This window comes from Contarinia nasturtii, unplaced genomic scaffold, assembly GCF_009176525.2.
Source record: "Contarinia nasturtii isolate CC-2019 unplaced genomic scaffold, AAFC_CNas_1.1 Cnas_scaffold_2861, whole genome shotgun sequence".
Taxonomy (NCBI): domain Eukaryota; kingdom Metazoa; phylum Arthropoda; class Insecta; order Diptera; family Cecidomyiidae; genus Contarinia; species Contarinia nasturtii.
Genome location: NW_022200178.1, coordinates 224,481 through 240,661, shown reverse-complemented (window position 1 = coordinate 240,661; position 16,181 = coordinate 224,481). Strand labels below are relative to the sequence as shown.

At 35.4% G+C, this 16,181-nt stretch overlaps 3 protein-coding genes across 13 annotated transcripts; all 3 read left to right on the top strand.

Moving 5' to 3' along the window:
• The first annotated feature begins 1,884 nt into the window (after positions 1 to 1,884).
• On the top strand, positions 1,885 to 5,244 carry LOC116349348 (probable RNA helicase armi). 4 transcript variants are annotated; one of them, XM_031780743.1, is made up of 7 exons: positions 1,885 to 2,080; positions 2,255 to 3,061; positions 3,148 to 3,591; positions 3,668 to 4,239; positions 4,307 to 4,597; positions 4,665 to 4,948; positions 5,008 to 5,244. In XM_031780743.1, exons 1-7 carry the CDS (start codon positions 1,981 to 1,983, stop codon positions 5,138 to 5,140), a joined length of 2,631 nt encoding a protein of 876 aa, XP_031636603.1. In that variant the 5' UTR covers positions 1,885 to 1,980; the 3' UTR covers positions 5,141 to 5,244. The 4 variants fall into 4 exon arrangements, with proteins under 4 accessions (XP_031636603.1, XP_031636602.1, XP_031636601.1 ...); XM_031780742.1 differs by having other exon boundaries at positions 2,201 to 3,061; XM_031780741.1 differs by having other exon boundaries at positions 2,171 to 3,061.
• A 438-nt stretch (positions 5,245 to 5,682) lies between these two features.
• On the top strand, positions 5,683 to 7,972 carry LOC116349336. Of its 3 annotated transcripts, XM_031780725.1 has the most exons (6): positions 5,683 to 5,833; positions 5,961 to 6,032; positions 6,132 to 6,844; positions 6,948 to 7,161; positions 7,228 to 7,513; positions 7,576 to 7,972. In XM_031780725.1, the coding sequence occupies exons 1-6, from the start codon at positions 5,813 to 5,815 to the stop codon at positions 7,689 to 7,691; spliced, it is 1,422 nt and encodes a 473-aa protein (XP_031636585.1). In that variant the 5' UTR covers positions 5,683 to 5,812; the 3' UTR covers positions 7,692 to 7,972. The 3 variants fall into 3 exon arrangements, with proteins under 3 accessions (XP_031636585.1, XP_031636584.1, XP_031636586.1); XM_031780724.1 differs by having other exon boundaries at positions 6,948 to 7,513; XM_031780726.1 differs by lacking the exon at positions 5,961 to 6,032 and having other exon boundaries at positions 5,684 to 5,833; positions 6,948 to 7,513.
• Positions 7,973 to 9,132: 1,160 nt separating this feature from the next.
• On the top strand, positions 9,133 to 16,031 carry LOC116349392 (transcriptional regulator of filamentous growth FLO8-like). 6 transcript variants are annotated; one of them, XM_031780795.1, is made up of 9 exons: positions 9,133 to 9,180; positions 10,944 to 11,099; positions 11,357 to 11,527; positions 11,610 to 12,385; positions 12,464 to 13,425; positions 13,496 to 13,821; positions 13,936 to 14,090; positions 14,151 to 14,280; positions 14,406 to 16,031. In XM_031780795.1, exons 1-9 carry the CDS (start codon positions 9,150 to 9,152, stop codon positions 14,552 to 14,554), a joined length of 2,856 nt encoding a protein of 951 aa, XP_031636655.1. In that variant the 5' UTR covers positions 9,133 to 9,149; the 3' UTR covers positions 14,555 to 16,031. The 6 variants fall into 6 exon arrangements, with proteins under 6 accessions (XP_031636655.1, XP_031636658.1, XP_031636657.1 ...); XM_031780798.1 differs by lacking the exon at positions 9,133 to 9,180 and adding an exon at positions 9,711 to 9,924; XM_031780797.1 differs by lacking the exon at positions 9,133 to 9,180 and adding an exon at positions 9,711 to 9,992.
• Positions 16,032 to 16,181: the final 150 nt, after the last annotated feature.

Sequence of the window (16,181 nt, the reverse complement as noted above, 5' to 3'; positions counted from 1 at the left end):
GAACATTGCGACTGTTGACACAAGGAATATTGTAAATATACGTTGATTCTTCTTAAGACTTACGATATTTAAATGAGGTACATTTAATAAACAGAAAATGAACGATTTTACATTTGGAAAAACATTTTCTCGATTCCACACATTTTGCCGCAGATTATTTGTGAATGAATTCAACTAATTTATGGACTATCCATTTTAGCAGAATCCAAATAAGTTCCGCGATTCACTTTCAATTTTATAACAAACAATTGATAAACAAACAAATTTGCGTGAGAACATTCGTTTTTAATTCAATTTTTTTCCCGCCGGTTCTGTGATGCAAGTGCATTTGGCAACAAAATTTCAGGATGATTGTACTTCAATTGTAAATGTGATTAGAGTACAATTGACGTAAGTATATTACAAATGCCCATTTTAAAATATTTTTCACAGTACTCTACATCAGCGTGCAAACATTTTTTTGTTTATTTCGTAAAAATGCTTGCGAAGGAATTACCAGTTCTATCGTTGAAATGGGTGAGCATTGTGAGAGTGCTATTTGCAAAGTGAATGTATGGAAAATAGAATTCTTGAAAAGTATTTGAGGTTTGTCGGAAATCCATTTGCTCTGCGATAAAAATGTGTAGCATTATTTAAATACCATGTTTTCAATTCGTTTTTGTTTCCTTTTAGAAACATGCCGTTTAATATTTTCCCAGCATTGAATAGATATGAACATGAAAATGTAGTTTACATATGCAAATCAAAAAGGAGAGGATTTGCGGAAAACGTGCTATTCTTTAATTTACTTGGTTGGCAAACAGTGATTGTAACTGAGCTTGCACAAGACGATAAAACGGAATGAAGAAAGACCGACACAGCGAGAACGTATAGCGGACACACAAAAAATACTCATTTTTATAATGAAACAGTCTCTCTCTCTCTCTCTCTCTCTCTCTCTCTCTCTCTCTCTCTCTCTGTGTGTGTGTGTGTGTGTGTGTGTGTGTGTATTTTTTCTTTTACGGAAGTGGGAGAAAAAAAACGCACAGATTCAATGGCATTCGATCGGACTGTAACAGAACGTGTATTGAAAGCATTAAATAATCCACAGACAAATACAACAATCACATTATGTAGAGAATGGTGTGAGCATAAAAAGAAAAAAATTGTTTACAAGCGATTGGCCGGATAAATTTATTCTCTCGTACCTTCTCGTATTGCAATTTTTTCTTCTCTGCTAGTACTGCTTATCAACAAAATTAATTCGCTAAAGAGCATCGGATAAACTCATCACTATTCAAAACAGACAAATATTGTATCAACAAATTGGTTGTTGATCACTTCAAATCGGATCAATGACTTAATATTGGAGAAGTCAGGCGAAAATGTGAAATATTTTCGAGATATTATTTTGCAAACGTTATTTATTGTATAAACAATACATTTTTTGTCAACTTCCAATGTTGACGGCAAATTTATTTTTGCATCACCAATTAAAACTATTCTTTGCTGTGCTTGTTAGTACTTGTTTGTGTTGTGAGCGAATTTCAGTATAAAAAGGAATGGTGAGTGTTATATCCCGATCTATATCCGAACATGCCGAACATTTTTGATAGTAGTCATTTACTTGCACGGCGACAACAGTTCGAAATTTATGAATGTGGAAAAAGAGATAAAAATAGGAATAGAGAGAAATAGAGTGTGCGTGAGTGTACAAAATGCGAGTTGATCACTGGATAGTACAATAAACAAAACAGTTATAAACAAACAAACACTGTAAAGTGAGAATTTTTGTTGCACATTGATACAAATTGAGCCTTAGCTCAATGCAAATGTATTGGATAGAAATATTTCAACACGCCAAATAGCACAAAGCTATAAGGCCAGTGTTGTTACACCATTCCAATCTATCGCCTCGTGTGGCTCAACAAGTGATTCCGTTAAAATTCACATTAAATCGTCTTTTAGAAATTCCATTTTATTCACATTTCGAAAAAAAAAATGCCAAAAGCTTGTAATATTGAGGCGACTGACGATTTAACTGTGAATTTCGATGAATCGCGTACGAAACAATACTTTAAAATAATTTTATCGAACAAAGGTAAGCGTGATCTGAAAGTGAATAAAGTAATTAGTTACGTAGATACGGTAAAAATCTGTAGTTTCCATGAAATATATGAAACAATTGTAGCTGGTCGTGAAAAAGAGTATTTATTTGTAGCTGAATATCCGATGAACGATGCAACCAGTGGCAAAATTCGCTTTTCTTTTCTAGACAATACTGACTTGACGCGCACTGTTACATTTGATCGCAATCGTTCGGCGAACAATGGCAACGACATCGAAGCCAAAACTGATGAGATTCCACAAGCCACATGTTCGGATGATATTGTGGATGTGAGAAAAAGTTATGCCGTTGACGTTTCGGACAATCTATCGATTGAATTTGATCGAACACTGTTTGACAAATCAATCGAGGTGGTCGTTCGGAACAACACATGGCATAATCTTGAATTAATATCTACGATTATAACGCCAAACTCGAAATTGCGACGTGTCGAAAGCGATGAAAACATCTGTATCGAACCAAGAGGCGAGATTGCTCTTCATTTTGAAGCTAGCTTTGTGCCGAATAAAATGCATTCACTTGTCAAAGTTCGTTTCATATTCGTAATGCTGCATAATAGCGTCGAAAGACGGTTCGTCATCGACAGACAAATTGGCATCATTTATTGTAGAAAAAAGCGGATCATTTCAAAATATGACTACGATATTCCGGTTGAATTGGAAACGTTGATATTTAATGAAAGAACGAAGAATGCAGCCGAAGTACTTGGTAAACTTGATTCGTGGGTGCCAGATGTTCAACGAAATTATGCCGAACATTTTCATACGCTGTTGTTTCTGGATGAAATCCATCTTAAGAAGGAGATATGGGAAAAGTATAATAAATATCGTGCACAATTTGGGGATAAGGAATATCGGCGCGAAGATGGTATCGACATCAGAACACCATATGAAAAAGGTATTTATGATCTCAGCGTGTACGAGTTATTTGAAACACGTCCATCTCTTCAAGTGGGTAAGTTCTTTCAATTTTACCAAAAAATTTAATTGGGGTCTCTTGACATGAAAATATATGTTTTTTTTTCTTCTATAAAATCTCAGGTGACAAATTAACCGCGCGTAAACATTCGGATCTGAAAATCGCATATGAAGGGGTCATAATTGAATTAAAAAAAGATGACTTACTTCTGGTGCAATTTAATGATGATTTTGTTCAAACGTTCGATTTCGGTGATTATTATGTGCAATTTTTTTTCTCGCGTTTGACTTACGTTCGACAACATTTTGCAATCGATTTGGCGGTAGAGTTATTTGGAATCGATTATCTAATGCCAAAAGAGATCAATTTGCGCGGAAATCCTTTGATAAATAAGCGGATGCTCAAAGAGGACAAACAACAGGGATCAGCGAAACAAAGGAAAAGAATAAGAGAAACAACCGAACACTACTGGTTCAACCAGAACTTGAATAGCGACCAAAAGATTGCCGTACTACGGGTACTGCGAGGTGATTTATTATTACCTTACATCATCGTTGGACCGCCAGGTATTTTCTTATTATTTCTTTGTTTTAAAAAGTTCTTCCATAATTCATAAATTATCTCCGTTTGTCTAAAATCAAGGTACGGGAAAAACGACTGCACTTCTGGAAATCGTACTTCAAATTTTTCATTTGAAAAAAGACAGTAGGATTTTGATCGTAACACAAAGCAATAGCGCTGCTGACCTGATTGCAACACGCTTAATTCAGGCAAATTCGTTCACAACAAGTGATTTATTACGATTAATATCATTCAAATATTCTACACGCAACAAGGGAATTCCGGAAGAAATTGGTGAGTTTGGTTGCACCATTGATGCCTTAGAACCAGAAGCGGTCCGAAAAAGTCTGAAATTGATAAAAATCAAACAATTTCGCATTGTCATCAGTACATCAAATACAATTGCACATTTATTGGAACAGTATGAATTGCGAAATTTTTTCACGCATACAATTATCGACGAAGCTGGTCAATGTACAGAAGTTGATGTACTCATACCGATGGCACTAGTTGGAAATGGTGGACAAACAATAATGGCTGGTGACCCGATGCAAATGGCACCATTGGTCATTTGCAAACATGCAAATGAGCGGGGTCTGGCTATTTCAATGCTAAGCCGCTTACGTGATTGTTATGACAATTTCGTTATTAATGTAAGAACCATTTTGGACACGCCCTTGTCTCGAAACAATTGTAATTTTGTTTTTTTCTTTATTCAAGGATGGACAGGAAGAACGATATGGTTCCCAGTTGGTATCAGAGCTGCTAAAAAATTACCGCACATTACCGTCGATTTTGGACTATTGCAACAAACAGTTCTACGAAAGTCGATTGATTTCGATGCTCACTAAAAAGAATTACCCAAGATATTACAATTTGCTTGAACATTTGGACAGTATTTTTCCCGGCTATGAGAGACGTGGCAAGTACGGGATTCATTTTATAAATGTTGCAAACGGTCGAGACGAAAAAAAGAAGACATCTTGGTACAATATTGAAGAAGTGAAGGCGGTAAGTTTGATGTGTGAAAATTCTGAATGTCAATTGCATAGAAATGTTCAATCTAATTTGAAAATAGGTCACAGCACTTGTCGAAAAAATTATGAATATGGGCATGGATCATGCAGATATTGGTATCATCACACCGTATGCGATGCAAACACGAGCACTCGAAAATAAATTGGAAACCGATTATCCAGAGATACGGGTCGGAACTGTTGAAGATTTTCAAGGAATCGAACGAAAAGTGGTCATCATTTCAACCGTACGGACATGCAGCAATAAAGCGAATATTGATGTGTCACGGCGATTGGGTTTCATCAAATGCCCGAAACGAATTAATGTGGCATGTTCACGGGCTAGGTAATCATAATCATTCGAAGTATTAAGCAGTCGATTTGACACATTTTGAATAATTTCAGTGTCATGGTCATTGTGGTTGGCAAAGCCGCTTTATTGGAACACGATACAAATTGGAAAGAATTGATCGATGGATGCAAACAACACAAGACATTTCGAAACGTTGAAGATATTTACTTCAAGAAAATTGATTAAGTTGAATTTAAAGGAAACAATTGCTCATTTTTATTTTGACTGAAAGCACGTAGCGAATGCAGCATGTTTACTGAATTGTAATATGAAATGAAATGATTGGCATGTGAGACAAAAAAACGAAATAATTCAATGTTCAAATAAAACTAAAATATTCAGTTCTGTCATCGACTAAAATTAAAAAAAAAATGACAAAAGACTGTGAATGTTAACATAAAATAAAGTTCATCTTTTTTGTTCCTGTTCCAATATTTTGATTGAGTATATAAACAGCATCATTCTTTCTAGTCAAATGATTGTCTAAATGCATAAGCTTGTATACTTGGAAAATAAACAAAAACAAATCATCTCTCGTTGTCGTTGAAATTGAAAGACATGGCTGCTTTGTGTGTTTGTTTGTGAATGTGAAGCGATTCAAAAATTCTTCTAACTGTATTGTGTTGATTGGCATGTGTACGAGTTGGTTGCGACTTTGTGCTGTGTGAATTAGCACTGTTTTCACTACAAGCAGCAAAAACACCCAAACCGATCTAACTGTCAAGTGTCACAAAGTGTGCAGCACGTCTGGCATTCTATTGTCAAGTGTCCATGTGGTGAGACGTAATTTTTTACAACTTGTTGCGAAATTATTTTCTTAGTTTTCTTCATTTGAATTACTTGTGTGATATTCATAAAATGGCGACGGATCCGAACGAGGTAATTTTCCGTTATCTTTGCAAGTGACACAATCTTCTGTTTTTCCAAATTCACAACGATAGACATACATTTTTGTTGCGCGACATTTCTTTTTTTTTAAACATTTTTTTGTATTTTCGGTGTAAAGGAGAAGAAGTTATTCAAACAGTATCTAATTGAAACAAACGCATTCCAATCGCTGGTCCAAATATTGTCAATGGTTTGTGTTAATCCAATTTTTGCATTAACACACATATAACAAAACGACATTTTCAATCCAATCTTATTCAAAACCATTTTTATCTTTTGCTCTTTTCAGTTGCACAACACAAATCCAAAACCAGAGAACGCAATGCAATTTATTCGCAAACGATTAGACCAAACCGAATCGATTGATGCTGACGAATTTCATTGCATGAAACAATGTCTCAGCAAATTGAACGAAGATGTCAGTCAAATGAAAGCTGACATGACGAAAATTTCCAATTTGGTGTCGAAACTTTTGCCCGATGACATATCGGCCAATAATGAGATTGATCCAAGCGTTAACATGTCAGTGCCGTCGATGGAAAATAATGCCGGTGATGGCAGCCAAATTACGATGCTCGATGACAGCTCATTGATTTACGATCAAACTGTTATTAACAGCACTGTTGATCTGAATGCCACAATGCAAACCGATGACTCTAATTATGAACAACAGTCCAATGGAACGCATATTGATGCATTGAATGTGTCACAAAGCAAAGACGACAATTCAGTCGGATCTGGCTTCATAATGGAAATCGTTGAAGTGGATGTGGTGAACAAAAGTATGTCAAATTCAAGCCTGATAAATTACACAACCGAAAATCAGGAGAACGAAAAGGTCATTGAGGAGATGCAAGTCGATGAAATCGCCCCTGAATCGGTGACGGTGACAAGCACACCAATCAAATGTGAACATATGGCCAATGCAAATGGCTCAAACATGGACATCAAAATCGAAGATTTGCCGATCATTTTCAAGGATGATTCGTCTCTAGAACAACTGTAAGTTTATTTTAATTTACATTTGCATTTGGTCGATAAAATCAAAAAATATTCAATTGAATTTGTAATTTAATTGGAATTGTTTATTTTTCTTTTGCAATAGCACATTGTCACAGGGCTTCTGTGGTTTCAACAGCCAAGATGTTCAAGAGTCAGAGAAACACTTGCCCAACGTCAGACAGCCCGAGGAACACTTGTCCACTGATGATATGAAAGCGCCCCAAGAAGATTTTGATTCGTGTACTGAGCCAAAGACAGAACAGCAACCACGATCCGAAGTGGCATTGGCCGAAATCGAACAATCAAATGAATCGCAAGTACAAGTGGTTAAAGATACTTTCGTCGAAGAAACAAACTCAATTGTTGCCGACATTTTAAAACAGGTGGTCAAAGGAATTGTCGACGTTGATGTAAGTGAAAACGAACCAGATGCTGGCAACAATTCATTCGGTAAACTAGCTATGATTGTCGAAGAAATGGAAGAGGTCGGTGAAAATGGAAATATTGCCGAAGCTGACAAAACTATCAATGGATCAATTGAAAACAAAGTGTCAGTCAACGAAAATGAAAAGGTTCCGGAAGCTGTTGCCGATACAGGTCATACTGCAACTGAAGCTGTTACTACAACGGTTCTTACTGAGACCGAAGTTATGGAGCCGGAACCATTGGGTAATGAAAATGCAAACTTTAATGCGAACCGCATAACTTATTGTCGATCTTGTTGTTTGCAGGCCAAACTCACATCGAATCCATCGCACAATGTACCAGTGCCGAAAAAAGCGCATTCAAATGCATCGCAATGCCGAAAGACGACCCAGAAACACTATTCCTCTTATCTTGTTCGTAAATAGCGACCGTAATTCGTTTAGGTTGTCGACAACCGATATATTTTTTAACCATTTAAAATACAATCAAAGACCTTCATTACAAATTCGTAAAAAAAAATATAAAAAATACAACAATATTTTTGAGCAATATAACAAAATGTTCAAGATTTATAACATTAAATGCTTTCAGAGTAAGATTACCTATCCAATGAATGGATGCATACAATTCACATTTTATAAGACTATCATTTGTATTGACAATAAAGAATAAAACCATTGATATTTCGACTTCAAATTTGAACGGTGGCCTTTGATTTGTGCATCATTTTATTGCTATTGGTAACCAAAGACTATTTGAATATGTTCGTTTGATACTTTGCGTATAGAGTGTATTGTGTGGCATTATGGCATGCTCAAATTTATTCGACAAGCATTGAAGGAGATAACAGAAACATCGACAATTCTGAAAAAGGTTTGGTTATTTGATTTCATAAATTAAAGTCGATGGCCCACTAGATTTTCATATTCATCATTGTGGACATAGCGTATAACGGTAACCGGCTGGCACGCACATCTTTCCTGGTCATTATATTGAAATCATTTCAATATAAAATGCATTAAACGTCTTGTAATATATCAAAATCAAAAGAACCAACGTCGGCTGATGTGTTTCGTTTGGAAAAGTATTCCATTGCTCCGTATGTATGTTTGATCAACTAATGGACAATAATAATTGCATTACTCGTATGCAAAGTGGGTGAAAATACTGTGCACGTGCAGTGTGGAACATTGAAGGAGAATATGAGAGTAGATAGTCGTTAAGGTTATAGGTTAAATGCGAAGTCATTTCAGGATATTTGTTTTTGATTCAATCCATTCGAAAATAATTCCGTTTTTGTATTCTGTGCGTTGAACTAGATTTGTTGTTGAAAGTTTATTGCTTCATCAAAATACTCAATAAAAACCGCATTGTTAAAAATATGTATGCAATTCGTGACAGTCGGCATATCTCTATCTCTTTAAGCTATTGACAATATCTCAGCATACATTGAAAGCATCGCATCAAAGCCGAAGAAAATGTTATCCACAAAATTAAACCAATTCATTGCTGGAAAGCCAAATCAAAGAGCATCTCTTTGAATTTAAATGTAATATAAACATTCTTCGGATTTTTATTCGAAGAAGTCCATAGAAAACTGCACTTTCGTACAAGAATTCTAAATGAACAATTTAAATGAAGTAATGGTGTACCAATGTAAACCGGGTCATTTGCACCAAGCAATATTTATATATTCAAATCGAGTAAGTACTTTGTTTACCCGAAAAATAAACCTTAATTCCAAAACTTAAGTATACGAAACGATGATAATTCATCATGAAATCCAGTATGATTCTAACGAAGTAAGCTATTCTTCCATTTTAAAATAAAAAAAAGGAAATTAGTTGAAAAAATCATCGACAATAGAATTGTTGACAAAATGGTTAATCATTCCGAAATATTCAAAATCGGTAAAAGATGTTAAAATTTAAACAATTTGAATCTTCAAAATAATTTCGAATTTAAAATACATCCTTTGGAAAATTCCACAACAAATCTTCACTTTGAATTGATGTTCCACGAAAAAAAAAGAGTTTGTTTTTTGATCAAACATATTCAAGCCAGTCATTTAAGATGTAGCAGCAAAAAGAATAAACATTTACGAAAAGTCAGCAGAAAAAAAGTTGTTGGCCAAATGAATGAATCGGTTCAAAACGTCTATTGCATTGATGTGTGAAGTTGAATTCAAGTGAAATTCAATTCGTATGAGTTGACGTTTGGTGGTTTGAGCGCTACAAGTTCACCATACGACCACATATCGCATTGAATACATGTACCACACACACAGATCATCACAAAATAGCACACACTTGATACGTACGCACACCGTGATAAATGTGCATGTTTACATGCCACAACATCGTTTCATATCTCTTGCCGTTACTTATGGCAATATACCGCAAGAGCAATGGGTAAACACGAGACATTTGTCGACGAGAGTATGTTGTTCGCACTACTGAAATCATACATGTGCACATACATGCAAACCCATACGCATACAACCACATATACCATGCACACATATCGTCACATCGGAATTATTGCGAAGTAGAAACGAAAAAAAAAATAAAAACATCAACTTCAGGCGAATAAATGAGCGAATTTTGGAGCATGCGTACATCATTGAACGCCATTATAATTAGAGAAATTTTATGGTATTGAAAACAAGTTTAACATCGTTCCACGTACATTTTGTAAATATACAAAAACACAACTTAAAACGGTGATTTTTTGAGATTTGTTTTTATGTTTGTTGTGTTTTTTGGAAATAAAAAATCGGTGTCCGGAAGTCTATGCGTTTGTCCGTCAAAGATTTTTCGGTATATTTCCATCACTTGTGTATCCTGTGTGTCGTATGTTCGTTTCGCAGAAAAAAAAAGTTTATATATACATGTACATTAGATTTCTGTGAACAAGCTTGTAAATTATTTGCATGTAATTGAGAGTGCAGTGAGTGCAAGCAGAACAGAACGTCGAACAAGAAAAAAATGTGTCAATAAATTAATTATTATTTGAACGAAAGAATAACAAATAAGTATTTGAGAGAAGAAGAAAAAAGAACACAATCACTGCAACTCAATCATTATATATTGGTCACCGTTTGTGTCGTGTTTGTGTGGACATATTTTTTTTTTCCAAAGTAAGTTTGCAAGAGATGAGAATCATGTTTTGCGAATAGAAAAAACTTTTTTTTTTATTTGAAATCGTAATTCGTGTTGTGGTATGCGTGAGATGCACGAGAACGTTGTGTAGTTGTTCATTGAGGTGTGATATTTCCCATGCCACTTTGTGTGCGTGTTTGTCTGCTATTCAATCTAACGAACACTATGAGAAATAAAAAAATGGTGTTTTTTTGTAACATTGCTGTCGAAATGTTCCACTTCATTTAAACATGGACATAACCATTTTGATGGGAAATTCAATGATTTCAAAAAATCTTTATTTATTAAATTAGCAAAATCAAATTCTACACACAATCGTTTGCATTTTAAAAAGGTGATTCTCACCAATCACATTGAATCAATGGATTTATTCTTGTGATTGAATGCCAGTTTTGTGTGTGCAAAATTTGACATGAATTGAAAAATTGTTTTGTTGACTCTTTTTTTCTCTTTGTAACGTGAAGAAAGCGCTTGATTGAATTGTGTGTTTTTTAACATTTCATCGAATTTAGGTGAATTTGATAACATGAGCTTCACTTCAAGACCTCCGTTCACGGGTGGCATGTCGAACCAAAATCAACAACAACAACAAGGGGGTCAACCAAATAATGCAAACATTGGGGCCAGTGGTATACCAAACATGCCAATGATCAATAACGCTGCATCAAGTAAGCACATTAATTTAATTTACAAATAAAAAAACACGTACGCCGACTTTTACATGATTATTCATAATGTCTCCAAATCGTTGTGGCAAAACATGAGCCAATGTAAAAAGAATTTCGATTCTTCCATTACAATTTAATAATAAAATAATACGCTACGTAATTGAAGGTCAATGTTCCATTGTGTCGCTCAATTCAATGGCGTTTGCAAAGAATCGATTGTTTTAAAACATATGGATTTTCTTGCGTTTCTATTACAGTTCCTGGCAACCATTTGGCCAATCCGAGCGGTTCATCCGGAATGTCAGTGATCGATCAAAAAATCTTTCAACAGCAATTATTGTTGCAACGTCAACTTTTGATGCATCAACAACAACAGCAACAACCATCCCAACAGAATCAGCAAGCGAAATTTCAGCAACCGCCTCAATGTGTGTAACAATTTATACTTACGTGTGAAATGAACGCACTTTTTTTTATTGAAATATTTTCACGTTAATTTATTATGAATAGCCTTGAATCGGATAGTGAGCGACATTTTGAATGACAAAAATGGTGGTAATGTTGCTGCGCAGCAAACGCAATTGCAACATATAGTGCAATTACAGGCGCTGACGAATATGATGCAATTACAACAACAGGCAGCCAAATCATTCCAACAACAGCAGCAACAACAGCAACAGCAATCGGTTCCATTGCCAACAAATACGACGATCACACCTGTGGCACGATCAAATATGCAGTCGATGTCAAAGCAACCCGTCAATTATCCCCGATCAAATGCACAAAATAAGAACTTAGCACAAAATCCATTGAGCTCGAGTCCAATGCAATCGCGTAAGAGTTTTCCGAATGCACCAAAGTCGACTGTGCCTCCGATGCAATCTGGACTTGTTGCCACACCGCTGAATATATCGAGCAGCTCGTCAAAATCAACATTACCGCAAATGCCATCGGCCATGACATCGGCGGGCAATAAAGGCTATGCCGATCTCTTAGCAGCCAGTTTGAATAATTCACAGGCCAGTATGAACATCACACCAAGTTTGACTATTACAAAAACCAATTCGCCATCGGGTTCGTATGTGAAAAATTCAAACCAAATGCCCAATAGGCCGGTATCGTCGCCATCATCACAGAAATCATTTTTACCTGAAGCAATATCAATGTCTCTTGGAAATGTACCTTTATCAGTGAAAACATCACATCCACCGTCCGTCACTGTTACACCAACTAACAAACCGACCGTTTCTCCGACCAGCAAACCGATCCCAAATACACCATTGAAGGTAAATTTTGCGTTGATTTTTCTTATACTTCAACAACAACAAAAAAAATAATAATTTCCCCGTCTCTCTTGCGTACAGCTAAATTCACCACAAAACGTCCCTGGATTACAGAAATTGTCGCCAACATCACCACGAACGAAACAAACACCGCGCAAAAATACGAATCCGATTCGTACAACATCATTGTCTCCAGCAACGCAAACGTCTTCGCAAACAGCTGTGCCTCACATTGATGTCAAATCAGCGATGCCCCAACCAACAATTCCGATTAATCCATCGGTATCGATCAGCCCATCAGCGGTGAAGGTCACATCACCAAATGCAAATTCGACAAAACCAGCCGTAACTGCGGCGAAACCACCGACTTTGAATGTGGTCCCGACAACACCACCAAAAGGAAACATATCAATTTCAGTCGCTCCTGCAACGCACGCTCCGACAAAACCAGTTCAATCAACGCCAGTAAGCAATTCAACCAACGTGGATGCTAAACAAAGTGTATCAACACCAAAAACAAGCAACGTACAACCCGTGAAAATTGAGGTGAAAGCAGAGAAAACAGAGAAAGTTGATTCGATCAAAGTGGAAAACATTAAAACAGAGAAGACAATTGAAACGGTAAAAACCGAAAAACCATTGAGTACTTCAGTTAGCAGTGCAGGTTCAACAAATCAACAACAAAATAAAGCGATCGAATCAAAAAGCAAACAAAATGCATCACAAAACGATTCACTGACGCAGAGTAGCACAAATCAAAGTGAGACAACAAAAGAAACGGATAAAAAGGAAGCGATCAAAGCAAAGCCATCGATAAAAATGACCATTGATAAATCGACGAAATCATCACAACCAGCAACACCGGTGGCACTGACTCCAATCGGATCAAAAATAAAGAGGAATCGCTTTAAGACCATTCCGTATCAGAGTCCAACGCCCGAAATTGAGTTGGTGAGCAAAATCAGCGCAGCCGAGGCAATTAACGCGCACAAAAAGAAGACAAAGACAAAAAACGGCGAGGATAAATTGACATTATTCTATAAGTAAGTACAAATTCAATTTCGAGAAAAAGAATCTTTTTTTTAAATTTACTTTGTTGTTTGTGCCTTGCAGGAATGAATTTTTGGCTGTGCGAAATACAGACGGTGGCTTTTTTCTCTGTCAGACAATGTACAATGTGTACAAAACATCACCAAAAATTCGTATTCGTTGGTTGTCGGAGGGTGCAACTGAAAAGAATATTTATTGCTTGGATTATATGGATACCACCGATATTGAGTGCGTATTGACCAGCGTTTCGCTGAATAAACTGGCAAAAGGAAAATTCGAACTGACCAGTGCCGAACATGAACGCATTGAAAGCATTTTGAAAAAGGCGCTTGATGTTGAAAATGGAATTGTTGAACGACCAGACGTTACCGAAGAAAATCCAGACGGATGTGAGTTGGCACAAAACTTTAATTTTCTTTTGTCTCTCTCTCCCCCTCTCTATCTCTCTATGTCTGTCTATTGAATAGCACATACTAATTGCGTAACTTTGTTTGCATTTTCAGTGGACCTGTCTTTGTACAAGGATGAGTCGCAAATCGAAAAGAAAACTTCTGTTAAGCGTAAGGCAAATGAGAAAGCTGACGTTAAAACAACAACACCGATTACAAACAAGCGAAAAAGTGAAATTGCAAACAAGCCAAAAACGAATTCTGCAAAGGTAATGAATGGTTTTGATTGAATCGAAAATGAAGTGCTAATATGTTTGAATTTTCTATAGAATTCGCTTGTGAAAAAGACCGACTCCGGCGATGAAAGCCAATCAACGCCTGGCATCAAAAGAGTGGCAACAAAACGTAAATTGGCCGACGAGACTAACGATGAGCAAAACCAGGACGCTTCACTGAAAGGTACATTTATTTTACTTTATTCTATTTGAGCTGAGACAACATTTTTCTTCTCAGTACTCTCTCTCTCTCTCTCTAAACTGACCCCGGCCGATTTATTAATCATAAACATTCTATTTGATCATTAGATGCCACTGAATCCAAAGATGTCGAGCCACCGGCAAAAATGGCAAAAATCGATGGTGAAACACCAAGACAGTCCACCGGCGAAAAGACATCAGAATCTGTGGACAATTTAGCTCAGTCAAGTCGCGCCACTAGACGAAACAAGAATTAGGTTAAAAATTTACGAATTTTCTATAGACATCGGTAGATACAATGTCTATTACGAAAAAAAATCATAGTTTCATTTACTGGGAAGTCTGTTCTCCCTTCGAGACATGAATAAACATACAGAGTATCAAAAGAGACATGAATGCGATATCAAGCTCAAAACGAAAAACAAACAAAATTAACGTTCGTGACAATTCCTTAAAATTAAACGGATTTAAAAATGAAATTTGGATAATTGTTTTAAATGTTCTGGTTTTTATGGAATATTGTAATACAAAAAAAAAAACATAAAATAAATCAACAAATTGTTTAGGAAAAAAAAAATTAAAGATAAAAAATCGAGAGAATTTAGACATTTAAAAATGAATTAATCATGGAACAGAGCTCTATAGATTTAACAAAAAAAAAAAAAAATACGAAGAAAACAAACTGGCGCAAACAATTATCTAATTATCTAAATAGTGTTTGGAATTTAACTTCAAGGAAACAAAAGAGAAAAAAATCAACAAAAAAAATGGAACAAATTAAATGACCTATGCACACGTTTATTGAGAATTTACACAGTGAGTTTAAGCAGACAACAATTTTCATCACTTGCATAAAAAATATATATATATATGAATATATTAGAGAGTTAGGCTAGGTTTTACTTATAAATATATATAGGCATGAATATATTTGATTTTTACCCAAGGCTCGATTGACAAACCCACAAAACAAAAGCAGAAAACCAACACCAATATCAGATATATCTCATAGTGATTAACAACATATTTTTCGATGACATAAAGCACACATTGCATGCCAGAGAGATTGTATCAAATTTTATTTTATAAAATTTGTCTGAAAAAAATTGTTTACAAGATTTGTCAGCGAAAACAGTAAGAGTCACATGGTAATCATTTTTTATTTTTTAAATTATTATAAATAGCATTTGTTGACCAAATTTCCAATTATCTTTTAGTTGATTTTTGTTTTCGATTGCTTGCTTGCGTGATGCAATTTGCAAGTGAATTTTATTTTTTTATAAACATATCCTCCCACGAAGTTGAAAAATGAAAATGTTCGATTTAAATTTCATGCATTGTTCAGAGCGAAAATAATGCAAAATCATATAATTTACCGTCACAATTGTGCATTGGCATGGTTTGAACTGTTAGTCGATTCCATGTACCGAGAGCACAGTCGAGTGACAGGAATGCAATGAATTTCGTTTCGTGTAAAATTTCGAAGGTTTTGTTCAAACAAAAATTTCGTGCATTTGAATAAGCGGTTTCAAAAGAAAAACTTATACATATTTTATTTTGATAGATTAAAACTTTGGATTTTGACAAAAAAATAGAAAAAAAAAACAAAAAAAAAACAGAGAACGCATGGAACAGACATTTTAACTGAACTATTTTACTTGTTTTACTTCTCGGAAATTGTTTTTTTCTTCTCTATGCTTTATAAATAAACAGTTCTATTTGTTTTGAGTTTTACATGAATATGGATTTATGTTATACAATAATATATATATTTTTTAACATGATAGCAGTACAGTAATCACCAAATAATGATGAGAAATATAAGTGTTTTATGATTTATGCAAACCGGAACGCAAAATAGGCATTAACACAAAGCCTCTTCTA

Bases quoted from the DNA above. Each gene is read 5' to 3' on its own strand.
- LOC116349348 (XM_031780740.1), top strand. From the start codon at position 1,981: ATGCCAAAAGCTTGTAATATTGAGGCGACTGACGATTTAACTGTGAAT. The intron at 4,240-4,306 runs GTAAGAACCATT...TCTTTATTCAAG, and splicing joins ATGACAATTTCGTTATTAAT to GATGGACAGGAAGAACGATA. The intron at 4,598-4,664 runs GTAAGTTTGATG...ATTTGAAAATAG, and splicing joins ATATTGAAGAAGTGAAGGCG to GTCACAGCACTTGTCGAAAA.
- LOC116349336 (XM_031780724.1), top strand. From the start codon at position 5,813: ATGGCGACGGATCCGAACGAG. The intron at 5,834-5,960 runs GTAATTTTCCGT...TTCGGTGTAAAG, and splicing joins TGGCGACGGATCCGAACGAG to GAGAAGAAGTTATTCAAACA. The intron at 7,514-7,575 runs GTAATGAAAATG...TGTTGTTTGCAG, and splicing joins TATGGAGCCGGAACCATTGG to GCCAAACTCACATCGAATCC.
- LOC116349392 (XM_031780795.1), top strand. From the start codon at position 9,150: ATGGTTAATCATTCCGAAATATTCAAAATCG. The intron at 12,386-12,463 runs GTAAATTTTGCG...TCTTGCGTACAG, and splicing joins TCCCAAATACACCATTGAAG to CTAAATTCACCACAAAACGT. The intron at 13,822-13,935 runs GTGAGTTGGCAC...TTGCATTTTCAG, and splicing joins CGAAGAAAATCCAGACGGAT to TGGACCTGTCTTTGTACAAG.